The sequence below is a fragment of the Nelumbo nucifera genome, chromosome 1, assembly GCF_055504915.1.
Source record: "Nelumbo nucifera cultivar China Antique chromosome 1, China Antique-T2T, whole genome shotgun sequence".
Classification (NCBI taxonomy): domain Eukaryota; kingdom Viridiplantae; phylum Streptophyta; class Magnoliopsida; order Proteales; family Nelumbonaceae; genus Nelumbo; species Nelumbo nucifera.
The window spans coordinates 122,155,988-122,183,982 of NC_142649.1; the positions used below are offsets into that span (position 1 = coordinate 122,155,988).

The window sequence follows — 27,995 nt, forward strand, 5'->3', positions numbered from 1 at the left end:
AAAAGAAAAAGCCTTTTATTTGTTTGTCCCCAAACTGGTGTGAACTGTGCAATTCTCATAGTGAGGACTATTACCACTTACTGGTTTCTTGTTCCTTTGCTGCAGCTCTTTGGGAATGGATGTTTGTTTTGTTTGGATGTAGGTGGAACCACCCAGCAGAGGTAAAATCATTATTTGCACCAACTACCTTTGTTTGCCTAACAAAAAGAGGAAGGAGTATGTGGAGATGTTTCAGAGCAGCCACATTATGGACAATCTAGGAAGAAAGAAACGCTAGAATTTTCCAAGATAAAGAGAGGTCCTTTACAGAAGTGAAGGAATGTATCTTAACCAAGACTATCCATTGGTTGAAATCCTTGGCTTCTTTCAGCTCTTTTTCATTTGATGACATCTGGAGAAATTGGACCACAGTTGCACACACTTCGGTTAGGAAAACCAGAGCCACTATAGTTTGGGTAACTCCCCTAGAAGGTTTTTTTAAACTGAATTTTGACGGAAGCAGCTAGGGTAACCCAGGACCGTCTGGCATTGGAGGAGTATTGAGGAATGAAAATAGAAACACCATATCCTTATTCTTAGGCCCGATAGGGATAGGGTGTTAGGTTGAGGGGTTTTATGTATTGATGGTTCGGCTGATAAGTGTTCTTATTAGTCTGTATTTGTGTTTAAGTTGTTATGTACTGGGCCTGTGTTAATGGGCCTAGGTTTATTTGTTGTTGTAAGTAGTCTGGCTGTCCCATCACTAACCAGGGGCATTCCAGACATTTCCTATAACATTGTACTATAATCTAATATAAATAATAGTACTGTTGGTTATTCAGTTCGACATTCTCAGCACCTCTTGGTCTCTTTCTCTCTTCTACTACTTCGACTACAACATTTCAGCTTTCATGGTATCAGAGCATTGAGCACTTTCCTGGTTGCAGCCGACGCCATCTCTTCTCTCTTGCTGTCTTTCTTTCTTTGTTTTGTCTTGGTTGCTGCGGTGAAACCCTAGGGTTGCAGAACACTACAAGGTTCGAACCTAGGGTTTCACTTGGTTGTAGGGCGCAAGGGAAGAAGACCCAGAAGTTGATGTCCTACTAGACTGTTTCTAGTAGTTAATAGCTATCCGGCTGCTAAGAGAGGTCTGTATAGGACAGACCTAGTTTGAGGACTGATTTCTGCAGTCCTAGTATTGGCCGTAGGGGGAGGAACACTCTCTACAGTTGCAGTAATCGAAGCCCAAGAGAAGTCTGCATAGTGCAGTGGTGTGAGCTCTCAGTTTCAGGTCAGTTTCCAGCTCACAGTACACCCAATTTGCTGCTGTTACTGAACTACTTCAGAGCTGTGTCAGTCTCGGCAAGTCTGAAACAGTGTTGTGGGCTATCAGAACCTTCTTCAATACTGCAACTAGTCTCTTTTCAGCACTGTTATCACTTCGGCTAGTCTCAACAGTGTTGTCTTCACAGTGTCTGCAGCCAAGATGTCTTCAGTGCTGCTGGATGAATACAACTTCAGGGAGTGGTCAGTTTCTGCAATGCTTTTTATTACTTCCCGTGATCTCACAGGCTACTTAGATGGGAATAAGAAGGAACCTGGCAGTACGGAGTATGCAGTGTGGCGCAAGGAGAATGCCACAGTTATGTCCTGGTTGCTTGCCTCTATGACTCCACGAGTTGCCAAGACTGCTCAACACTTTCCCACAGCAGCCAATATTTGGGAAAAAGTGTCTAAAACCTATGGACAGAGGAAACGTAATGCTAGAATCTACAGATTGAATCAAGACATTGCTGCCTTAAGGCAAGGGGATATGACAGTTGCAACATACTTTGCAACTCTGGAAGGACTTTGGGAAGAACTTGACCATCACTTGATTTTGGACTGGGAAAATGTCAGGGACAAGGAGAGACATGATAAGCAGGTTGAAGAGAGCAGAGCCTTTAAGTTCTTTGCTGGCCTGGACCCAGTGTATGAGGGCATAAGGTCACAAATTCTACGAAGAGATGAATTGCCCAAGTTACACCATGTTTATTATCTGGTAAGGAATGAAGAAGTGAGGAGAAAGGAGATGCAAGTTGACTCTCAGATTCAACCGGCTGAACAACTTGGAAACCATTCAGCCCTGATTTCTACTAAGGGAAACAGACATCCAGAAAAGAAGCATCTTAAGTGCACTCATTGTGGGGGTAAGAGACATGTGAAAGAAAAGTGTTGGGTCCTATATCCACACCTGAAGACAGCTACATTGAGAAAGGACAAGAAGCAACAGAAGGGTCATGCGACAAGTGGGAACCTTGTCACTAGTAACAATGGTGACAGCTCACAGAGTATACCAACAATGACTTCTTCTCCCAAGGGGCAGGTTATTGATTCCTCTGGAGCCGGTGCCTTGGGCTTTACTGCTAGTGAGGTAGCCCGGCTAAGGAGTAATTCTTTTGCTTCCTCCTCTCTTGCCAGATCAGGTATAGTCTCTGCCTTTAGTGCAACTACTTCTTGGGTTATTGATTCCGGTGCAACTGACCACATGACACATATGTCCTCCTTATTCTCTTCATATCAATTGTTGTCTGGTCAGGATAAGATGAGAGTTGCTGACGGGTCTTTCTACACCATCTCTGGAAAAAGGGTGATTGACTTAAGCAAAGACCTCTCTCTTAAATCAGTCCTACATGTTCCCAGTCTCATCTCAAATCTTTTGTCTGTTTCAAAACTTACAAAAAATTTGAACTGTAATATAACATTTTTTCCTACTCATTGTGTCTTTCAGGACAGATTGACGAGGAGAACGATTGGGAGCGGTCATGAGTATGGAGGCCTCTACTATTTTGATGCAGACATCCGTTCAGCCTTACAAGCATTTGTTGCTAGTAGTCCGAAGAGTGTGGAGTCAATAGATAGGTTGCATCTGTGGCATGCTAGGCTAGGTCATTTACCTTTCTCTTCATTAGAAATGTTGTTTCCCGAATTGTTTAAGGGCATTTCAAGTCAGAGTTTAGTCTGTGAAGTATGTCAAATGTCAAAACAATGTAGAACTATTTATCCAATTTCTAGCAATGAAATTCGAGCTCCTTTTGATTTGGTTCATTCTGATGTTTGGGGCCCTTCACCTATTGTTTCTATTGATGGCTTTCGTTACTTTATCAGTTTTATTGACCACTACTCTCGATGCACATGGATCTACCTGTTAAAAGGACGAGATGAAGTGCCACGGATAACTATGGCATTTTGCAAAATGATTGAAACATAAATTGATAAGAAGATTAAGCAATTCCAGTCAGATAATGCTGCTGAATATTTTGAAAAATCCTTGAACTTATTCATGGAAGATGCTGACATGTTACATCAATCATCTTGTGCTTATACCCCTCAGCAGAATGGGGTTGTTGAGCGCAAGAATAGACATCTATTGGAGACAACTCGAGCCTTACTATTCCAGCACAAGGTTCCCAAGCAATACTGGTCTCAAGCTGTATTTACTGCATCATATCTGATAAATCGGATGCCATCTAAGGTGTTGGGTATGAAAACCCCTTTCTCTATTCTGTGTCCTACTCTTCCAGACTTTCATCTTCCTCCACGGGTCTTTGGCTGTATATGTTTCATACATGTGAAGGATCCAAAGAAGACCAAGTTGGATCCTAGGGCTACGAAAGGAATATTTTTGGGGTATTCTCCTACACAAAAGGGTTACAAGTGTTATGATCCTGTCTCCAAGAGAAAGTATGTCACCAGATATGTGGTCTTTTTTGAGTCTCAATCCTATTTTCAGTCTTCTCATAATCCTCTTCAAAGGGAGACTATTGGGATGGAAGAGGATTCTCATTCTCCCTCTCTTTTTGTTCCCCTATCTGCCTCGGGCCTTCCATCCTCTTCTTCTACTCCTAGTTTTGTTATCCCGGGTCAACCTAGTGAGGCTCCCACTGTGCCGGTTACCTCTCCTGATACTACAAATGTCCCTGAAGGCTCCAGTAGGCAACAGTTGGACTCGGATCACCTAAAACAAAAGGAAAAAGGAAAAAGGGCCCCCAAACTCATGACAGCAACCAGTTGGACTCGGATCAATCTATCTCTACAATCCAAGGTAATTCCAACACTCATACTTCTGATTCGGATCTTCCTATTGCTCTCCGTAAGCCTATCCGTTCTTGTGCCACTCTGCATCCCATTGCTGATTTTGTTTCTTACTCACATTTATCTCTAACCTATCACTCCTTTGTGTCTGCTCTTTCCTCTGTTCATGTTCCTTCTAGGTACTTAGAGGTCGTGTCTGATCTAAGGTGGAAAGAAGCTATGAATGAAGAAATGAAAGCAAGAACTTGGGAATTAGTGGATCTGCCAAAGGGGAAGAGCATTGTTGGGTGCAAGTGGGTGTTTACTGTAAAGCATAGGGAGGACGGGTCCATTGAAAGGTACAAAGCCAGGCTTGTGGCAAAGGGGTCTACTCAGAAAGAAGGGATTGACTACAAAGAAACCTATGCCTCGGTAGTAAAGCTCAACACAATTCAGGTTCTATTGTCATTAGCAGCAAATTTTTCATGGGAACTTCATCAGCTGGATGTGAAGAATGCCTTCCTAAATGGTGACCTTCATGAAGAGGTATTTATGGAACCTCCACCAGGCTATGACTTTGATAGAAAGGTGTGTAAACTGAGGAAAGCATTATATGGTTTAAAGCAATCTCCTCGTGCATGGTTTGAGAGGCTTTGTGGTGCTATGGAGAAAGTTGGGTACACTCAGAGTGGTGCAGACCATACCTTATTCATAAGGAGACAGGATAGCAAACTTACAGCACTCATTGTTTATGTGGATGATATGGTGATTACTGGGAATGACTTGGAAGAGATCAAAAGACTGAAGGAGTTTTTAGCCTCTGAATTTGAGATCAAAGACTTGGGCCATTTGAGATATTTTCTCGGGATTGAAGTTGCTAGGTCAAGAGAGGGGATCTACATATGTCAGCGGAAGTATGTTCTTGACCTCCTAGAGGAGACAGGCATGATAGGGTGTAGACCAGCAGATACTCCAATAGAACAGAATCATGGCCTACAGGAATCAGTAGGGGAGGACTATTGTGATAGAGAGAGATACCAAAAATTGGTAGGGAAGCTGATATATTTATCTCTCACTCGACCAGATATTGCTTATGCGGTGCATGTTGTCAGTCAATTCATGAACTCTCCATAGATCCTTCATATGAAAGCAGTTGAAAGGATTCTCAGGTACTTGAAGACTTGCCCAGGAAAGGGAATTCTATTCAGAAAAAACTTCAGGTTATTATACATTTATGGGAGGAAACCTGGTTACATGGCACAGTAAGAAGCAGAATGTTGTTGCTAGATCAAGTGCGGAAGCTGAATATTGAGCTATGGCTCACGGGGTTGCTGAACTCCTATGGCTCAGGACTCTTCTAAATGAGCTTGGCATTAAAGTTGAGGGTCCTCTCAGACTGTATTGTGACAACAAGGCGGCCATCAACATTGCAAATAACCCTATGCAACATGACAGGACAAAACATATTGAGATTGATCGACATTTTGTTAGGGAGAGAATAGTCTCGAGAGAACTCTGCATTCCTTATACTCCATCTGAGATGCAAATTGCAGATGTACTGACTAAAGGGTTGGCTGCAGCAAAATTCATGGACCTTCTTGGCAAGCTAAACATGATTGACATCCATGCTTAGCTTGAGGGAGAGTGTTAGGTTGAGGGGTTTTATGTATTGATGGTTCGGCTGATAAGTGTTCTTATTAGTTTGTATTTGTGTTTAAGTTGTTATGTACTAGGCCTGTGTTAATGGGCCTAAGTTTATTTGTTGTTTTAAGTAGTCTGGGTGTCCCATCACTAATCAGGGGCATTCCAGACATTTCCTGTAACATTGTACTATAATCTAATATAAATAATAGTACTGTCGACTGGGTTATTCAGTTCGACATTCTCAGCACCTCTTGGTTTCCTTCTCTCTTCTACTACTTCGACTGCAACATTTCAGCTTTCATAGGGGACTCTACAAGAGCTAAGATATCGGCTGCAATACAGGGAATTCAGATTGCTAATCAACTAGGAATGGAGAACCTATTGATTGAAAGGGGATTCTAAGGTGATTGTGCGCTGGCTGTCAAACCCAGATTTGGTTGTTTGGAGTTATAGGGATCTCATCTAAAAAGTTAAATGTTTAACAAGGCACATAACATGTAGATATCAGTGGGTGGGTAGGGAGGCAAATGCTTTGGCTGATCATCTTGCTAAACAGGGGGCTACCAGGGACCATTTATTCTGGGCAGCATTGTATTTTTTTCTGATCTTTTGTAACGGTTAGGGGAGGCTGCATCTCGTGCCTCTCCAAGGGATTCTTGTAAAATCTTATTCATATTGTTTAATGAAATCATTTTCAATTATAAAAAATAATAATTTGTAGGAGAATTTAGAATATTATGGCACTTTCTCTTTTTTTATGATGTTTCTTTTTTTTATCAATAGCTTGATGTATGGTTGTCCTGGTGAAAACTCCGCACCTTGATGAAATAGTTTTTTTTCTAATTAATGAAATTTCTCCTTACAATCAAGAGAAAATCCAGATCTAGGGTTTTCCGAGTCAGCTTGCCAACCTGAATCTTTTTTGGCCTAGAAGCGGGAAAAAAAACCCCTCCATACATAAATCAAATACACAAACACCTGGAAGTTTTCAATGAATCCTTTCCCTTTTGACATCAGAATGGATTAATGACTACAGGGTTAAACCTTTGCATGTGACAATGATATATAACAAAGAGATACATAACAACCGTATTAAGATGCAAAGGCAAACAATACCATCAGCTTCATACCTTGAGGCTACACGGACATTGTATTCCTTTCCCGGATGGTAGAACTCAGCAAGACCCCAATCTATCAGGCGAAGTTTCCGCAGCTCATGGTCTATCATAACATTGTGAGGCTTGACATCCCTATGCATAATTCCTTGAGAATGGCAGTAATCTAATGCCTGCAATTAAAATTAAAAAAAAAAAAAAAAAAAGTTCAACTTGATAAACACAAACTAAATCCATTAAACCTTTGACAAGGGCATGGTCATGAATTTAAGAACCTAAAATGAATCAAGATAACCTAAGCTAGAAATGCAAAGCATAAGTGCTCCAATAGAGATGTACACATCCATCAAATCCAAAATGGAAATTAGCATACCAAGAATATATTTAAATTCCTAATGTCTTAGTATTATAGCTTCAATACAACTAAAAATAAAACAAGGAACAAAGAACATAAAAATCCAGGAATGCCTTTAGAAACATAGGAAGATATTCTTCTTCTAGATGCAAAATGAAAGAACATCCAAGTTCATAAAAATCCTCTAGTGTTACCTTGACATGCCACAGTAAATAGGAGGTTATTATACATACAGACATGCATATACATATACCTATGCCTCCTCTCAGCATTACATAAGCAGGCTAGCACAAGACTTTCTATACTTACATTAAGGTTCAAAGAATCAGAAACACAAAGGTGTATCAGTAAGGCAATTTTAAGAGACATGTTGGTGTACACTTTGGATATGCATGGATATGGACAAAAAATAAAGATACGCAAGGAAACTCAAATAAATTCTAAAAAAATATATTAATAACAACGAACATAAGTTTTATATGACTATAAATTATTATGTAAAACATACTTTAATGGTTTATATGAAGTGAGCTATCAAGGCATAATTAGTAACCATCAAAAAATGATGGAAAGACTAAAATGTATATGCATATACCTTAATTTTCAAAAAAAAATGTGTTAATATTTATTAGTATATAAATTTTAATAATTAACTTTACCATTTATTGACAAACATCCACCAAGAAGAGGAAGTTTAATTAAGAACAAAAATGCACATGATTAGGATTTAGGACAAGAATTGGAATATGGCACAAAGGTGGACTTATGGCCATTATAAAACAATGACCAAGGTTCAAACTTTCCTACCTCCTTGTGATTTTTATACCAAAAATTATAGGCCATAGCAATTGATGGTTATGAAAATTATTTTGAATTTAAATGTTGCCTTAAATATAGGAATTAATTAAAAGTTAGACAAATTTGGCTTTGAAAAGTTGTCTTTAATATAGGAGTAATTAAGAGAGAGAAGAGTAATTACAAGGTTTGTTTAAGAATTAATGAGAAAGACTAGGACTTTAGGAATGAGATAAACTTAAATTTGAAAAGTTATCATAAATGTGGGAGTTATTAGAGAGAGAGAGGAAGTAATTATAGGGGGTTTATTAATGAGAGCATGGAAGTAATATTAGAGAGAGGAAGTAATATTAAAAGCAGATTGTGGTGGCCAGTATCGACCAATATGGACCCAAAACAACCTGATATCAGGCTGATATAGCCTGATAAACTATGGAAATGCACAAAAAAGGTATGAAACATACTTTTTTGAAGTGTTCCACGTATTGGAACTCAGACAAAACGATACATATCAGCCACGGGCCTATATATTGTGAAATTTTGAACCTTGGCTTACGCATGTAGATACTCAGATGCTAGAGTTGTGACTCTTCTTGTCAAGATCCATATCTAACATGCTTTTCTCATTCTTCTCCAAGTTACCCTTCAAATTACATTATGTATTAACATGGACAGTGTCAGAGAGAATTTGCACCAAAATTTTTAAGTACTCAATACCAAGTTACCAACAAGGAATGCATTTTAAAATGTCCAGGTAACATAACATCTAAGGGATTTCTGTGCCCTCCATGTACAGTCTACTCAACATAAAGGTAGTTTGTCCCTTCCATGTACAATATACTAATACAGCATGTGTGCTATGTACCACACCTCTCTGCACACTTTATACCTTGTAAAAGGACAGAACAAAGATACAAGCTTATAGGGCATAAAACAGTAAAAAAGCCCGACTACAATGAACACTAATACTGCCTTGGACACTGAGCAGAGTAGCCCCTAATAGCTGTTCTTTTTTATTATTTTTTTTTTCAGGAACTGTAAAGGCTTCATTAAAATGTTAAGAAAATGGTGTATACAAAGTGATCTGCCTGAACACTCTAATTTGTCTAGTCCCATTAGTCAATCACCCATCTTTTTTTCATATAGATAGATCCCCCTAAGAGACCAAACCCCATACTCCTAGTGACTCCTTATTTTGCACTTTGCTAGCCAATAAGATTGTGACCTTGGGTCCACTTGTAAAGCTCCTCTGTCAATAGTCTTATATCCCTCATGATGCTTGTATAAACCTATGATCCTGTATTGTTTTTCCTTAGGCACTCTACAACAGTTTTAGAATCTCGTTCCACCTCCAGATTTTGATAACTGAGAGATTTAGCTAACTTGAGACCTTGCAACACAGTCACCAGTTTGGATCCTGCTGAGTCACCTTGGCCAATTGGCTCTGAGAACAATGCCATAATGTGTCCACCAACATTTCTAAACATTCCTATATTGGGAGAGTCTCAAATTTCCAAAACCACATCCATCAAAGTTCAGTTTAATGAACCCAACTTGCAGTGGAGATCAAGAGGCCCCTAATGAATGTTTTCGTAGGGAGGGGAGTTGAAGTTTCTTTAGTCACCACCTGAGGGGGCCATGTGCTATACTGCACGTGAAAGAGATGGAATAGATGTGAGAAACATGGAACAAATTATATTGGGAGAGATTGTTTGTGATTGTTCCCACCAACCATTCTAGGTTTTTTGCAATTACATACCTGCCCTTGTCTTGATATTTTCAACTTTCTGAGAAGGGGTCATATATGGGTAAAAAGTGGCAAATGCATGTTGGGCTTCACCCAAGGAGTAGAAACTTCACCCTACTTAATATTATAGTATAGATGCATGTGTATCTATGCAATATAACAGTACAGATGCATATATTTTTGTTAAAAGCTATTTAATGAGAATCTGCCAAACAGACATCTACCTCTACATCCTAAAAACTACTGGCCTACCTTCTTGAATTAAGCTCCAAGCTATATAGCTAAACTTTGCTCATGGTAGCAATGGTTATAATAATGGTGGGCAAATATCAAAGACTGGATTCTACATTTTTAGATCACATGAATATTAATGATCATAAAAATAAAAAAATAATAAATACCAATCATCGCATTATGATTGTTTTGGGTACCAGTAACAGTAATCCAGTTAGGTGTGAGGCCAAAAACTATAATTAGCTAAATAGCTAATGCAGAATAGAAGACTACTAATTGTATGTACCTATTGCTCTTACAGAGTCCTATTCAGATAATAATTTTGCTCTCAGGAAGAGTTCACAACAAGGTTTCTCTTTTCTTACAGTTTAAAGAAGAAACTTAAATTTAATCCAGCATAAACAATAACCACAGATTCACATGCACCATGCATTTGGAACTTCCGAAGTTGGGCCAAACAAAACCTTAAAAGTCCTGCAGACTTCACTCATGCTGGAAATCACAAATATTTTTACCAGTATCAGGAAGCCATGAATATCCCAGCAGAGAAATAACAAGACAAAGTCAGATCTGCCTTTTCAAAAAAGAAGCCTCATAAGGGGGGGAATTAATATGATATGATTGATTGATAATAAATTGGACAAGAAAGAAACCTTAAGGAGTTCGTATATATAGTAGCGAATGTCATAATCTGTCAGCGTGGGGTACAAAATTTTAAAATCCGTACTGTTCACATATTCAAATATCAAGCTAGGAGTCTTTGAGTGTTGATCTCTGACAATATCAAGCAACTTCACAATGTTTGTGCCACCACAGAGATTCTGAAGTATTTTTATCTCCCTCTTTATCTGCACACAAGGACCAATATAAATAACGTCATTGTGTCGTATTATTGAGGTAAATTGATCAAAAGATTTACATTAGAAGATATAAAGCAATGCTCATAAAGCAAGATGGTTACTTCATAGAAATTTATTACATAAGGCAAGAATGTCATGTAAAAAGGAAATTCCCAAAAGAAATTCACAGAAAATATCAAAAAGATTAACAAGCCGAAGATTGTGTACATGCTCATAAAGTACAATGACCCAGGGTGCTCTCTTCTGAAGAAAAGGGAACTAAGAAGCTGTCATTGAACCATTGTAGTTTTGGGGTCTTGAATGTTGTTCTCATTTCTGTTCTATTAAAAAAAAAACATTTTTATACCAAATTAAAATTAGAACATTGCCTTTTTGGTTTTCTTTTCCATTCTTTTTTTTTGGGGGGGGAGGGGGGGGGACAAGTTGTCATTAAAAAATGAAGTTTTTTACATATTAAAATGTTGATCCACAACGTTATTTGGTGCATAGCATGTCAAACAGCATTTTACAAAATAATATAGACTTTTGACATGGTAAAATCTAACCACCAACATTTTGTGACTTCCTTATTACCAATGATCTGTGGACATGGATGTGAGTACTGTATTTTGACATAGAGATGGAACATAGCACATGGAAAGCCCCCAATTTAAATAAACATGGAAAAACGCATTTATGCATAAATATACACATAAAATAAGTACTTATGCTTATGTGCCCATGCACTTTGTGCTTTACCAATTCTAATGAAAGAATAAATGTAACGAGTTGCAATACAAACTTTGTATGACAAACTTTTTTTTGCATTTCAAAAGTATAAGTAGAAACATCCACCTTAGTGAATCTCCCAATTTACTTCTTTTCAGTATTTAGATGCCGCAAAGGGAGGTAATGAAAGTAGAGAAATTGATGAGGGACTTTTTGTGAGAGCCTGGAGAGGGAAGGAATGATCATTTGGTAAGATGGGAATTAGTATGCAAGAAAAGGGAGTAAGGGGGTCTGGGATTGGGTAACCTAGGGAAGAAAAATTTAGCCCTTTTGGGTAAGTGGCTTTGGAGATGACCTTTGGAGGAGAAAAGACTTTGGCACAAAGTTGTAGAGAGTATTCATGGAGCAGAAGGCAATGGTTGGGATGCTGGCATTTCTCGGAGGGCCACGTTGAACTCTCCTTGGAAGGCAATCTATGGTGTTCTTCCACAATTCTTAAATTTAATCAGGTATGGTGTATGTACTGGGGATAGGGTTCTTTTTTGGGAGGACTTACGGATAGGAAATTCAACCCTCAAGGATCTTTTTCCACCTTTGTATTCCCTCTCTCGCTTTAAAAGTGAACCTGTTCAATGATTTGCTCATTTTTCTCATCTTCTAGTTTCAGTTGGGATTTGGGTTTCAGGAGAGATTTAAGAGATTCTGAGCTTGACCAGACAACACAGTTACTTTGCTTGCTTGGTTCTTGGACCCTTCTAAACCGGATGCTCGTATTTGGTCCCCTAACCCTTCAGGCACTTTCTCTTGCGCCTCCTTTTTCTCTTCCTTTTGCTCTGTCCCTAGCTCTCAGCCTTTCCTGTAAAGAGGTCTAGTCTAAACCTGCTCCCCCTAAAGTAGGAGGCCTCTCTTGAAAAACTAAACACTTTGGACAACCTACAAAGACCTTGTCTAAGTATTTCCCCCAACTGGTGTGTCCTCTGCAAAGCAAGTGGAGAAAGGTGTTACCATTTACTAATATCTTGTCACTTTGTTGTAGGTCTCTGGGAAAAGCTTCTTAATCTCTTTGGATGCAGGTGGACAATGCCAACGCAGGTTAGCAATCTATTTGATCCTACAACCTTCAGGAGGCCTAAGAAAATAGGTAAAGTCTTGTGGAGGTGTACTAGGGCTGCACTGGTTTGGACTGTTTGGGAAGAAAGAAATGCCAGGATCTTTGATGAGAAGGAGAGGAACGAGATCATTATATGGGATTGCTTAATTAATAGAGCCATTAATTGGGTAAAGACCCTGGAACTATTTTCTTCATTCTCCTTTGGAGATTTATGGAGAAATTGGGAAGCGGTTGCCAAAAGCTCTAGTACAAGACCTAAACCGTTAGCAGAATGGATACCTCCTCAAGAGGGTATCATTAAGCTCAACTTTGACGGCAGCAGTTTAGGCAATCCAGGTCCTTCGGGTGTTGGGGGAGTGTTTAAAAATACTGAGGGGTTAATCATTGCTTTATACTCTGGCCCTATATGAGTAGGGGACTCAGTCAATGCAGAAATTCAAGCAGCGCTACAAGGAGTTTAATTTTGCCAAGGAACTGAACTGTGAACAGTTGTTAATTGAAGGTGATTCCAAGTTGGTGATCCAGTGGTTAAAAGAACCAGAAACAGCAGCCTGGTCCTATAAAGGAGCTTTACGAAGATTCAAATGGCTAACTACAAACATGTCAGTCCAATTCCAATGGGAAAGAAGATCAGCAAATGGGTTAGCAGATTCATTAGCTAAACAAGGGGTGCATAGGAATCAGATGTTTTGGGCTAAACTGTAATTTTTGCTTTAATCTTAGGCTGCATCTTGTGCTTCATCTTGGGAATTTTCTGTGTATCTTTTGTGCTTTTAATCTATTAATAAATTCACTCATTATTCATCAAAAAAAAAAATCCGGATGTGCCCAACTATGTTCATCACATCTTGGCATGAGTGTCAAGTTGTCGACTATTCAACATGCCAGAAACATACAAGGAGGTATCCTAAATAATAATAGCTTTTTATATAACATATAGGCATTTCATGTTGGGCATCATGGAGATCTGGTTACCAGATTAGAGAAGTGTGATTTTTGTATCCAGAATGAACACACTATTCCATTGGTTTCCTGGTTTGGCAAACTCTTAAGCTGATCGTCTCCAGAGAGAATGTCATGAGAAGTGATCTATTTTGAGGTATAGTGTTACCAAGTGGATGACATTTTTAGCATATTTTATACAGGGTACTCAAATAAGATCAATGTCAGGTGTAGATTCTTTTTATTACAAGTGTTGGGACTTGCATCTTTTTGTTACCTACACTTCAACCATTAATGCAATTTTTCTAATCAAGACATTGCCTACAAATTTTTTTTTTTTTGATGAATCATTGCCTACAAAGAATTGGAGACACATAATTCTTCATTTCTTGATAGGTAGAGTTCAGATTTCAAACTTAGTGCAGAGGTTTGGGCATCACAAACAAGCAAGTAAATACACAAGAGCTGGAGAGAGAGAGAGAGAGTATGATGGTATGCAGAAACATAAAATAGCCATAATCACAGTTAACTGCTTAATATTACAGTGGTAGTGAATGTAATTGTAAATCCAAGTAAACTGCCCAATGAGTGGATTCCCACTTGGATCGACTCTTACATCTTAGGTGAAAAACAGGTTGATATAATGATTTTAACCATCTACTATATGCTCTTTATAGACTACAGACTGTTCATCACTGCCCATCCAAGAAATATAGGGTTAGGGGCCATTTATATGGTAACAACTCAGGCTGACAAGCATGAGAAAGTGGGTTTGAGTCTGAGAGTGGCCACCATGTGCAAGAAAATGGCCAAAGGTTAGGTCTGTATCCAATTGAAATCCGCCCCTCCTGAGACCTCAGATGGCCAGGACCAAAATTGGGTTATGGCCCCTTATACAATAAATATAAGGTTAATTCCAATTGGTCTTGTAGTGGTCATGCAAGTCTCATGGTCCTCAATAGGGCCAAAATTGTGCACTTTGGGTTTGCAATTTTTTCCTATCATACATGTTCACCATGACTTTTTCTTTCACATGATGGTAAGTGTTGAGATTTTAGTAGCTTTTGTTTTATTTTTAAATTAGTGTTATTGGGCCCAAGGCCCAACAGTTCTATGTTTGCTTTTTATGTTATTAACAGCAGCCACCCTATTAAGGGCGCATTAGACATTACACTTCCCTTTATTTAATGAGTATATAAGCTATTGAGTGGGGTGGCTAAATGGGATGATTGGCTTCTCCCATCTCTTCTTCTCATTCTTCTCTCCTCTTCTGTCCAAGAAACCTTTTTTCTTTCTTCCTTTTTTTCTGTTATAAACCAGATTGCTTATAAGGGAAAAAAGATGAAGCAGGAAAGAAGGGACAAGGGGCACAGACAAGGAATTTTCCCAAACAACTAACAAACTCAAAGCCATAGTATAAACAGAAATCCAACCCCCCCCCCCTCTCAGGTCAGTACTAATCCCTCAAAATTGAACAATGAGAGGCACAAAACAAGTGTAATAGTAAGAGCAAAGCTTTTTCAATAAATATAAAAGATGTTATTAGGAAAGAGAGCAGAAAAGACCAACTATGTCAAGGAGGGAAAAAGTCCACATTTGCAACCCCCTCTCCACCCCCCGCCCCACCCAAAAAAAAAGTTGCAAATTTTAACAGAATTACATATGAATATAATTCACATTATACAAGAATATTCCAAGATCTAGGTTAGGGGTGTAAACGATATTCAAAAATCCGAGTTCGAATTCGAGATTCGACGTAATTGAGTCGAATCAGGATTATTCGAATATCATTGACGGTCAAATTCAAATAAAATATTTTTACCGATTAATTAATCGAATCAAATTCAAAAAGGAGTCGATTTGATTCAACAATATATATACGTATATAAATTATATATATATAATCGATATTAGCGATGCAATTATATTCACATTAAATAAATATATTAAATTATTAATATATTATTTTGTTGGAGTACAACGAATGATGACTTTTGAAAATTCTCTTTGTAATATTATTTTAATAATAAGAATTAAATGAAGAAAGAGAGGCTATGGTGATTTTTGGAACAAACAAAGTAATATTTTAATATTTTTTATCAAAAGACCCATATCTCATTAATTATTTTGTACTTCCTTTCATTTCAATCACTTTTAATTTACTATTCATCTTTCTTCTTCCTCAATTCTTCCTCTGCAACATTTCTTCTTCGCAGCTTCTCTTGTTTTGGTCCATTGCAACTTGTAAGTTTTAATCTTAACCACCGTTTCTACATTCCTTTTTTTAGTTTTTACATACAAGTGCTTTTTATTCTTTATTTCTTAGTTGTTTTCTCTTTCTTCCTCTCTCCCTATCTCTTGCTCTCTTTCCCTGTTGATGTTACAGAGCGCATGAACATGGTGGACAATCCCTCCGTTGCAGACCACACTAATGGCAACGCTTATTGCAGTGACATCAAATAGATGGCTATGGTTCAAAAAATTTTTTAATCTGTTCTTTTCATTATTTTTGGAAAATTAGATCGACGGGGAATAAAAAAACCTTCAAACCAAGTTTCTTCTTCCTCCCCTGGTGAAGAGATTGGCATTAAAAATGTATTTTGAATTTGAATCGAATTCGAATATTCGATTATTTAGACAAATTCGAATTCAGTGTATTGCTTTAAGAAACCGCCAGAAATTGAATCGAATTCGAATATTCATCTATTTAATCGGTTTCAAATTCGAACCAAGCCTGATTTGATTCGAATTTGCTCCGTTTACACCCCTAATCTAGGTCTAGGAACTTGGAGCTGAACTACAAACAAAGGAGTTGACATGATTCATCAAAAAGGTGGAGTGATGACGAGAGGGATAAAAATCAGTAACAATAGTTGGAATACCATCTCATTTTTTTTCCTTTCCCCTGCATATGGGGTTCTACTTTGAAATGTTCTCCCATACTAAATTGGAATTCATCAAGCAAACTGCATGACAAAGCTATGTCTTATAGAAGACACGTTATGGGAGAAGTGATACTTGGCTAGGGAATTGAGGACCACTTTCAACTGAATTAAGAGACCGGCCAATGGTTTGGGGTGATGCTTTGGCCAGGCCAGGGGTTAATATAACCAGTTTATTGCAGGAAACAACCAGCAGGGAAGGAGATGGTGGAAAGGTTCGTGCAGGTAAATAGATGGAAGAGAACACTGAAAGTCAAAGCCAAGGAATTCCTGTTTGAAGAGATGAGGATTAGAAGGCTATTTAATCTGAAGATTAGAGAGGCTAAGAAGGCCATGGTGCTGATGGAAGAACTGGGAGCAATTGAATGGCTCAGGGATTTTGTACTTGAGGCAAGCAACCTATCTGGAAAGAGCTAGATACAGAAAAAGGAAAAAGGCATGTGATAGAATGCAAGCAGAATACCAAAGGATCATTCATTGCCTTACATGAATTCTTTGGTCAAGGAAAGAAGCAGTTGGTGTGTTTCCCGCAAGGAAGGAAGAGTCACGGGTGGAAGGAAGTAGCCAGTTTGCTTGGTGAGTTCTTGCTCCTGTTACTTGAGGCAAGCAACCTATCTGGAAAGAGCTCGATACAGAAAAAGGAAAAAGGTATGTGATAAAATGCAAGCAGAATACCAATACCAAAGGATCATTCATTGCCTTGTATGAATTCTTTGGTCAAGGAAAGAAGCAGTTGGTGTGCTTCCCGCAAGGAAGGAAGAGTCACGGGTGGAAGGAAGTAGCCAGTTTGCTTGGTGAGTTCTTGCTCCTGTTAAAAGCAGAACAAGTAGAGCCTTCGACAGACTTGAAGGTAAATGAGAAAACTGTCAACAGGATGAGACTCTCTGAGAGAAACTGCAACATGATGGAGACCTCGGAGAAGGAATTTACAGTCCTGGGGAAGATAGATGGGACAAATAAAATGATAACTCATATTGGAATGGAGAGCTGGGGAAAGAAGTTTGTGGTTGAAGCTTCAGAGCCTCCATCTAACTGGAGGAAAATTGCAGAAATTATATTGCGGAGGCTGGAATTGAAGGACCCTATTATCATTATCCCCTTTCAAAAGTGTAAAGCCTCATTGGAGATGAATGTAGCTGAAGGTCTAGTTAGAACCTTGAACATTCAGTTGACTGGAGTAGCAGTTACAGTTTTGAAATGGTGTCCTTTATCCAACACAAAATCCTTTGGAGTTGAGGATGACATAATCGTTAGAGTGCTGGGATTGTCATTCCATTTGTGGAAGGAAGAGAGATATAAGGTGTTAGCTTCTTTATGTGAGGCTCGTCTAGATGGTTTCTTTGATCATAACCTCCACTCGGTCACCCTGAAGTTGAGTGGAGTGAAACCTGAAGACATTCCAAGAAGAGTTCAGGTAGTAGTAGAAGGCTACACATACCCTGTATGGTTAGCGATCTCCCCTGAAGCACAACTGTGGAAAGATGGTATAAGGGAGGAAGACGAAGAGGTGGAGGTGGCAGCTTTACGTGGGGTGCAGGATAAGAAGCTTAGCACAAATTTAGCTAAACAAAATTTGAAAAATCAGAAAGGAAATGAGGAAGGTGGTTGTTCAAGACTTCAAGTAGGCTGGGAACAGAGGAAGGATAAGTAGCAGATCTTTTATTCAGGCTTTGACAGATGGGCTTGATGGTAGTACCGCAAGTAAGGTCTTTCATGTAATGGAAAGGTGAACAAAGTGGGAAACAGACAGGAGTTGGACTGGTCTAGGAAATCAATCCAAGAAACCTCAGTTCAGAACCCCAGACGTGCTCCCTCTAGTATTCACGTGGCAAATAAGGCACATTGGAGAAACACATGCCTCTTTAAAGAGGCATGTGACAAGGCAAGTTGGGGAGTTGATGGACAATAACAATGGTCCATCATCTTCCCCATCGAGTAAAGGTCGACCGACACCCCTCTCTTGCAACCAGGCGGCGTCTTCAACTTGGGTATGGGTTACCAGCAAAGAAAAGACGGCTTGTTCTCCAGAGAGGCACAATCCGAAGTTTAAGAAGCAGCCCTCCAAGCTCCAGGTGCCGGTGGTAGCAGATTTGACGGATTCTAGTGAAGCAGAATTGTTCGAGTCTTCAAATATTGGTAGCATTGAGGAAAACAGAATGTTATCTCTGATAGAGGAGGAGAGTTTCCATACAGAGCTTCTGTTTATTGAAGAAAATATACCAGAGAAGGAAGGCCAGGTCGATGCTGTACAAGATTTGGAACTTGCTGCAATTAAGAGTAGTGATCAGTGATTTAAAAGCCGCGCCTAGGCGCACAGGCGAGGCGCATTTTGGGGTATGCGCCTCGCCCAGGTCCTAGGCGCACCTCTTTCAAAAGGCACACGCCTGGTGCGCCTTGCGCCTCAGCCCAGGCGTGCGCCTTTTTAAAATTTTGCGCTTCTTGCTTTTTTTTTTTAGTCTAACGATTGGCGGAGCGGAGAGAACCCCCTATTTGCTTATGTTGTTCATTCATTCATTGCAAATAAAATATCTTCTTAAAAGGCAATGAAAGTTGTAAAATCATTATTTTTTATGTGAGAAATAAGAATTTCAGGCCCTAACATAGACTTGTTCGGGCTTGCCTCGAGGGGCGTGCTACAAAGGCGACTCATAGAATCAAGAATGCAATATGTTTTACATCACATTAACTACTTGAAGCAATGCAATTAAGGAAAAAAAGAGATTATGGGTTTTACATGATTGAAAATGCTCTATATGTTTGCTTTTATTTTTAAATTTTCATTTGAATACACTTTACATGTTATGTTTATGTATTTTAATTTTAGATAATAGGTTTTTTAAATCATTTATTTTAAAATTTAAGTTTATATTTTTATTAACATTATGTTCAATATTTTTAAAATTTTTTGTTTTTTTTTATTTTTTTATTTTTTGGAATTTTCTGACTTTTTTTATTTTTTAGCTTTTTTTTGTAATTTTGCGCCTTTCTTTAAAAGGGGCACGCCCCGCCTTGCGCCTTGTGCCTCAAGCACAAATTGGCCCTTGCGCTTTTTTTGCGCCTTGCACTTTTAACACACTGGTAGTGATACATTGGAGACATTGGTAGCTTCAGCTGAGACTGACAAGTTTGCCTCTCTCAACAAGGAAGACTCTAAATCAGACTCACAAACTGGAGTTATGTAGGTTGATGTCAACTCCATGTTCTGGACAAAATTTGAATGCATTGAGTAGGAGAGAACAGGGAGAAGGGCCTTCCACTATCAGTTGTTTTTCGGCCCTCAACTCTACGGTTCAACTGCTCTGCTTTAAGGAAAGGGCCCCCAAGTCAATACCCGATGGAACTCCTTTTCTAGTTTCAGTGAATCCTTGCGGTCTCCCAACTCCAGGTATCCTTGTCAATTTGTTTTTCGGTACTAATTGTGTCCCTGTGCTTGTTACAGATACTTCTGCTACTATAACTGTTTCCCAACCAGTTGGAAAAGATAGATGTGGAGATATCAAGGAGGGATTAGAGGTAGACAGGGAGTCTAGAAGGACTTCTTTAGATGAAGAGGAGGCTGATAAGATTTGGAGTCTGATTTGGAATGAGTTGGAGGGGCTTAAAAGCAAGGAGATGGAACAAGAAAGCAGGGACAAGTTGATGTTGCCAGAAAGGAAAGGAGAAAACTCAGGGACTAAGGGTGGTGGCGTTCTGGAGGATGGGCAGAACCAGGAAAGAGAAGAAGCAAATAAGGTGTAGGTTTATAATAGGAAGAGTGAAGAAAAAAAGAAAAGAAGGAAAAAGAGATCAGATGTTGAGGGTGATTTAGAATTCAGTGGTAGGGGTGATAGACGGAGAAACCCAAACTAGGGGAAAGCAGACTTAAAAGGGTTTTAGTGAAGCTGGTGTTATGAAGATAGTCAGTTGGAATGTAAGAGGTTTGGAGAGTGCGAGGAAAAGGCAAGCAATAAAAGATTTGCTGAGAAGAGAAAATCTAGACATTGTAATGCTACAAGAAAAAAAAAATCTCAGAAATGGAAGGCCATTTGATCCACAGTGTTTGGGGTTCAAGAAGTCTTAGATGGTCTTATAGTCCTTCTTGTGGGGCTTCAGGCAGAATTTTGACAATTTGGAAAGACGAGGTGGTGGAGTCAATGGAGGAGTTAATTGGAAGGTTAGCAGTTTCTGTGAAATTCCAGAACTTAGGGGATGGATTTATTTGGGATCTCACCAATGTCTATGGTCCAAATAGATATCGGGAGAGGAATGAGATGTGGGAGGAACTATTTGCCATCAGGGGCCTTTGGGAGGGGCCGTGGTGTGTGGCCAGGGATTTCAATATGATTAGGTTCTCCAATGAAACAAACAACCCTAACCAACAGGTGACCACTAATATGAGAAGGTTTAATGATTTTACAGAGGGATGTAAACTGAAGGAACTTACTTTGTTGCATGCCCGTTTTACTCGGTCCAACTTTTCATGAAATCCCCAATTGCTCAGAATTGGACAGATTTCTCTTCAATGAAGCCATGGAATCACATGAAGAAAACCTGGTGTCTAAAGCCTTACCTAGAGTCACATCTGACTACTGTCCTATTAAGTTAGGTCAAGAAACCTCAAAGAGGCCCCACCCCTTTCAAATTTGAAAACATGTGGCTTACACACCCAGATTTTGTGCAGAAAGTGGAGGGCTGGTGGAAGGAGGAATTAGGGGGGGTATATTGGAAAGGTGTGAAATTTCATAAGAAATTAAAGAGGTTGAGAATGAAAATCAAGGAATGGAACAGGGATCACTTTGATAGAGGAGTTAGATGAGAAGGAAGCCCAAGGGACCCTGGTAGGAGAGGAAAGAAAATTGAGGTGTAGGATCAAGAAAGAGTTGGAAGAAGTCTTATTAAGGGAAGAGATCAGTTGGAGACAAAAATCAAGATGCAAGTGGTTAAAAGAAGGTGATGGTAACATTAAATTTTTTCATACTTTGGCAAATGGGAGGAGGAGGAAAATTTTGTGGCCAAATTGGAGACAAAAGGGCAAGAGATAACAAACCAAGATGAAATTGCCAAGACTTTTGTGGACCACTTCAAATCAATTTATGGGAGACCCTTGGATGATAGGTTACGACTGGAAGACTTTGAGTGGCCCCAAGTCGAGACTGAAGTAGCACACTGGCTGGAAAGAGACTTTGAAGAAGAGGAAATAAGGATGTCAGTGTTCTCAATGAACAGATCGAAAGCCTTGGGGCCAGATGGCTTTACTATGGCTCTCTACCAAAACTGTTGGGACATTGTAAAAATTGATCTTTATGAAGTCTTCTTTGAATTTGCAGAGAGGTGTTTTGTGACTCAAAGGATGAATGCAACCTTTCTTGCCCTTATTCCAAAGAAGATTGATGCTAGCCATCCAAAGGAGTTTAGATCCATCAGCTTAGTAACAAGCATCTACAAGATCTTAGCTAAGGTTCTTTTGAGATTAAAAGCAGCTCTTCTAACCATACTTAGTCAAAATCAGAGGGCATTCGCCCAAGGGAGACAAATAACTGATCAGATTCCTATTGCGAATGAATGTGTGGAGGATATGAAGAGATCATGGAAAAAAGGTTTTGTGTGCAAATTGGATTTGGAGAAAGCCTATGATTTGGTAGACTGGACAGTCCTTGTTGAGATAATGAAAAATTATGGGTTTGGGGATAGATGGTGTAAGTGGATTTTTGGTTGTATTAATTCATGTCACTATTCTATCCTAATCAATGGATTGTCGGAGATTTCTTTCCAACTTGTCAGGGTTAAAGGGAAGGCGATCCTCTTTCACCTTTTCTTTTCACCTTAGTAGCTGATGTGTTTAGTAGAATGATCTCAAAGGCTGATGGGGAGAATGAAATGAAAGGGTGGAAGGTCGGAAGGAATATGGTTTCAGTAACACATTTGCAATTTGCAGATGATATCATAATCTTCTGTGAAGGGGAAAGGCAAGGTGTAGTAAGGAACCTAAAGGAGGTGGTGAGGAAGTTTGGGCTTGTTTCTAACCTAAAATTCAACCTTGAGAAAAGTTGTGTAGTGGGGATCAACTTGGAGGAGGGGGAACTAAACTCTGTTGCCAACACCTTAGAGTGCTCCACGGCTAGTTGGACCTTGACCTACCTTGGCCTTTCTTTAGGAGCAAATCCTAAAGAAAAGTAGATTTTGGAATCCAGCTATCAAAAGGTGTGCAAAGAAGCTGGCTACCTGGAAGAGAAATTATGTATCATTGGACAAAAGAATTACTCTGATCAAATTCACTCTTGCCAACAGCCAACCTACTTTTTTTTTGTCAGTTTGTAGGATTCCCCAAAAGGAGGTGAAAATTTTGAAAAAACCATGAGAGATTTCCTTTGAGAGTCAAGTGATGGAAAGAAAGATCATTTGGTTAAATGGGAGGTTGTGTGTAGAAGCAATTCAAGAGGGTGGATTGGGTATTTGAAATATAGATAAAAGGAATTCAGCTTTGTTAGGGAAATGGATATGGAGGTGGCCGAGGAAAGGGATAGGTTGTGGCATGAAGTCATTGCTAGCATACATGGGAGGTTAGGAAACAGTTGGGATGCAGGAGTATCTAACAAGGCTACACTGACCTCTCCGTGGAAATCCATCCACCGCACTTTACCTCTTTTACTTCTATCAGGCATGATGTTTGCTCTGGGATCTCTGTTAAATTTTGGGAGGATACATGAATCAGCTCTTGCCCGTTGAAAGATCTTTTTCCTGCTTTATATTCGGTTTCCTTGTATAAAAATGAGATTGTGTCAAATTTTATTGTTCCTCCAGTACTCCTTGTGGGCCTCAATTGGGATTTTGGTTTCCGTAGAGGTCTAAGAGATAGTGAAATCTCAGCTTGCTCAAATCTGTTACAAATCCTTCAAAATGTTAGTTTGGACCCTGATAAGCCTGATAAACGTATTTGGGCTCCCTACCCTAAGGATCTATTCTCCTATGCATCTTTTTTGTTCAAGACTCTTTGCATTCCATCGAGTCATCCGTCTTTTCCCTTTAAAGAGTTCTGGTGTAGACCCATTCCACCCAAAGTAAGAGCTTTGTGTTGGGAAGTAGTGCACAGGAAGATTAACACATTGGATACATTACAAAAGAGAGTGCCTAATTCTTGTCTCTCTCCTAACTAGTGTATCTTATGTAAATCCAATACTGAGAGTTGCTATCACATACTGATCTCTTGTCCCTTTGTTGCAGAGATTTGGCTTTGGTTTTTTTCTTTGTTTGGGTGTAGGTGGACCTCACCATCAGAGGTCAACATGCTTTTCGATCCTTCCATGTTTACTCTGCCAAAAAAAGGGGAAGGACAATGTGGAGATGTGTTAGAGCAGCCTTGGTGTGAACTATTTGGGGAGAGAGGAACGCTAAAATATTTTTAGAAAAAGAGAGGAGTAAAGAAGTTGTTAGGGATTGTGTAATGGTAAGGGTGATCCATTGGATAAAGACTCTACAATTGTTCTCCCAATTGTCCTTTGATGATGTCTGGAGGAACTGGGAAGCAATTGACAAAAGTTCCTTTAGAAAGGAAAGTGTGGAGATGCATTGGATACCTCCAACTGAGGGTTTTGTGAAACTGAACTTTGACAGGAGCAGTCAAGGTAATCCAGGCCCATCAGGTATTGGAGGGGTATTAAGAGATTCAGAAGGTCAAACTGTAGCTCTATTCTCAGGCCCCGTGGGTTTGGGTGACTCTCTCAAAGCAGAGTTGCTTGCAGCAGTACAAGGAGTGCAGATTGCAAATGAGCTACAGCTAGCAAATGTGGTAATAGAAGGGGATTCAGAAGTGGTGGTGGGGTGGCTAAACGACCCAGACTCTATAATCTGGTGCTACAGGAATGAAATGAAGAAGTTTAAGTGGCTCACTAGAAACATGAATCTCAGGATACAATGGGTCAGGAGATCAGCAAATGGGATGGCGGATGGCATTGGCTAAGCAAGGGGTGAATAAGGATAATTTGTTTTGGGCTCAGTTGTAATTTTTCCTTGCTTTTTATAGAGGTAGCACCTCGTGCCTCTCTAAGGGATGCTTGTAAAGTCTTATCTTAAAGTTTAATAAAAATTTCAGTTTATTCATCAAAAAAAAAAAAAACACAAATCAGTTCTATTGGGGTTTGTCTTACAAGAAATCTGAGCATAATACATAAGCAAAAGAGTTAGAAAACAGTGGGTTAGGCAGAAGGAAGTAGCCTAAACTTTAAAGGGGTGATTGGCACAATTTTAATTGCATCACATTCTTTATCTCATACATCAATTCTGATTAGTTGATAAAAAAAAAATTATAAATTATGCAGCTAACATAAACTGCACAGCATACACATCGAAAGAGAGAGAGAGAGTGCATAGAATACAATATTATTTTGTAAGATTATATAGAAGCCACTGAAGAAATAGCCATAGTTAGGATCTTAAAATCAAAGAAACATATCAAGATTATAAAAAGCAACCTCCATTTGAAGCACAACAAAGTTCCTCAAATGGGCAGGTAGAAAGGAACACAGTGTGTAAAAATGACCTTCTTTTTCTTGACAGGTTTAAGGATCTTGATGACACAGCGTTCATTGCTAGTGGTGTTTATTCCTTCAAAAACTTCACTGTATTTACCCCTTCCAACTTTCCGAACAACCTCATAGTCATCCTGATCACTGAGCAGAAAATCAAAATTCAGTTAGTAGTATGTAGAACTAGCACCAATAGCTTAGTTTTCTTTTAATCTCCAAAACAAGGACAGCAATTTTTTTCACTAAAGTAAAGACATTTGTCCATCCACAACCTACCACAAGAGGCAATCTTCATAAGAAAATTATTGCATTACTTACTAAAGTAACTTGTGCAGGATGAGCAATTTTTTCTTATCCATTCAAGAAATCATTAATAGTTTCTGTGAATCATAGACATGTTCACTTTCATTTAGGTTATGTTTAAGGAAAATTGGAATTGGCAAGTAATTGTAATTGTCAATTTTGTAGATCTGCAGGCTCGTTGGTTTGGTCCATTCCAACAGCAGAGAAGAATGTCATCCACTGTTACTGATCAAAAAATAAGAAATCTTCCCATAGGTTTTTTTAAATTCCAGCGGAACTGAAGAACAGAATTCAAATACAAAACCAGTCATTCAGTTGAAACACAGCCTTATTACCTTTTCAGCAGTACCTTCAGTCTACAGTTTTGGTTAGATTCATGCTTAGTGGTAAACGCACTCAAGGTTTACCACAGCTGGAGGCATGATATGCACCATACCTCTTCATCAGGTCAAACAAGGTTTTTTAGATCCATTATTCTTCTTCATTTATTTTATGAGGATCATTGTGCTTCCTTCAGATTTTCAGAACCAATTGCATGAACTAAACAGTAGTTGGACAACAAGGATCAAACAATTCTACTAATTCCTGTCTTGACAACAATCTAAGATAGTAAATCTAATAGGAGTGATGCTCATAAATATTCATCATTGTTTTGATTGGCAAACTACTTGCTAAACTAAAGCATCAGATAACTCTTTTCTAATTTTTACTCTACCCAATGTCATTATTAATGATGAAAAAGACCAATACTGAACCTATAATCTTTCTAGGTAAAAGAGATACAAATTAGAATCTTCTCGGTGGTCAGTTTTTAAGGATTGAACTCATTGAACTATTGACCATTTTGAATGAGTTGTAGGAGAAACCATGTCATTCTTGGTAAGATGGCACTAGCAGGACCTAAAAGGGGTTAAACTCTTCCACCCCCACTAAACTCTCAACAGGAACCGAGTTAAGTTAAATCCAACTGTTCTAAGCCGGTAGAAGCATATATGGTTAACCACAACGTGACGTAGAATTGTGATTTTCTTTCTTATCAAGTTAACTGGAGAATAGAGGTAGTCAGAGAGAGATTCTATGTGGTTAAACCAAGTTTTCTGTAATAAGGATTCCAAGTACTGAAGATTGAAGCCAAACACCAAGTTCTATTGGAAGCTAATGTAGTTTATGGGAAACCGCTGTCCTCAGTGGCGATAATACTCCAAATATTAAGATAAAAGTTCTGCTAAGTTCCCCGTTCAGTAAAACAAACCACGTTTATTAAGTAGTAAAATTTATAGTAGACAGGATGAAAATCCAAGAGATTGGGGAAAAAAAGAACACTGTAGCTAACTTCAATAGCATGAGTTTAGAAGACCACCCAGCGCTCACCCATTTGCGAGAGCCCAGAGCATCCCTTCGCAAACAGAATTTACAAGAATCTATACAACAAATTTAACAATAAGGGTTGCAATTCCAGGGAAAAAGCATCTGATCGATTAAATTTTTTCTCATTCCTGTTGGTTAATACTTCCTCTCTGGGACGAAAAGAAAAGGGAAACCAACTTATAAAGAAGTGCAAGCACATACCCTTGATCCCTATATGAAATGGAAAGAAAATATAAAATAAAGTAGGAATGAAAAAGTTTGCACGGAAAGCGCATCAACCAGACAATAAAACCGAAACAGGGAGAGATATTAGGGCCTTTACCCCCACTGGACGGTCAGAGACTCGTAATCCCAATACTCTTTGGGGCGGAGAACATTGATATCTACATAGACTCGAGCCTTGGACATGGTGAAGGAGGTTCAACGGCCGACCTCAACGACGTCGATTTTCTAGTAGGTGCTGGTATTCGCTGTAATTGTAGTAACAAATTCGATATCGGGGCGAACCAGACGAGGTGAAGGAGGAGAAGAGGCGCAAGTTAGAAAGCTGCGGTAGTGGCGCGTAGAACGCCACCAGCGTGCCCGCTGGCTAGAGCCGGAACGCAGGATTATAAGCATCTTGCGTTCATGTATTAGTATTGAATTATCAATTCACCATCCCCGCCGTCCCGTCCCTTGCACCGTTTTTACATTTTACTACCAAACAAAAGAAGCTGCTTCGGCTTGTTCCCCCGCGAAATCTCAATCGAATTTAACACAAGGCTGTGGAAACGATGCAAATGGAGTATAAATCTTGGTGCAGGGTAAATTTGCACTCTGGTACACTTTTCCCTAAGTTTGGCAATATTACATTTATTAGTGAAAGTGTATGTGCATTGCACGATGATGATAATGATAATAGCCAACAATAAAATGATATTAGGGATTGAACCATTAATCTATTTAACTAGGAAAGTAGACTATAATTAAGATATTAATTCATTTTATCTTTGCATTTTAGCCATGTCTATCTTTACTAATAATAATTCTTATTTTTTAAACATATTTTTATTTAATATGAAGAATATATAATATTAATGTATGTTTAAATTTTCTATAAAATTTATAAAAAAAATTATATATTTTTATTTTTTATTATTTAATTTATAAGATAATAAAAATTACTTATTTAACAAGAGGAAATGCAATTCCAATATATTGTTTGAATATTGGTTTTTAATATTGTGACCAAATCACTTATATATATATATATATAATATGTTATTTATTATTTATTTATAAATATGTTATTTGTATTGCATTTTTTTTAACTTCTTACATGATGAAAATAGTTGAAAA

At 38.7% G+C, this 27,995-nt stretch overlaps 1 protein-coding gene across 1 annotated transcript in view; it reads right to left on the minus strand.

The window, feature by feature from the left end:
* LOC104611648 (casein kinase II subunit alpha-2) overlaps positions 1-27,480 on the minus strand; it is a 43,924-nt gene extending 16,444 nt beyond the window's left edge. Inside the window, exons 1-4 of the mRNA XM_010278798.2 lie at positions 26,980-27,480; positions 25,001-25,130; positions 10,576-10,770; positions 6,807-6,964 (exon numbers count right to left, since the gene is read on the minus strand). Coding sequence (XP_010277100.1) covers positions 6,807-6,964; positions 10,576-10,770; positions 25,001-25,130; positions 26,980-27,065 — 569 coding nt within the window. The 5' untranslated portion in view covers positions 27,066-27,480. The remainder of the gene's footprint in view (positions 1-6,806; positions 6,965-10,575; positions 10,771-25,000; positions 25,131-26,979) is intronic.
* Positions 27,481-27,995: the final 515 nt, after the last annotated feature.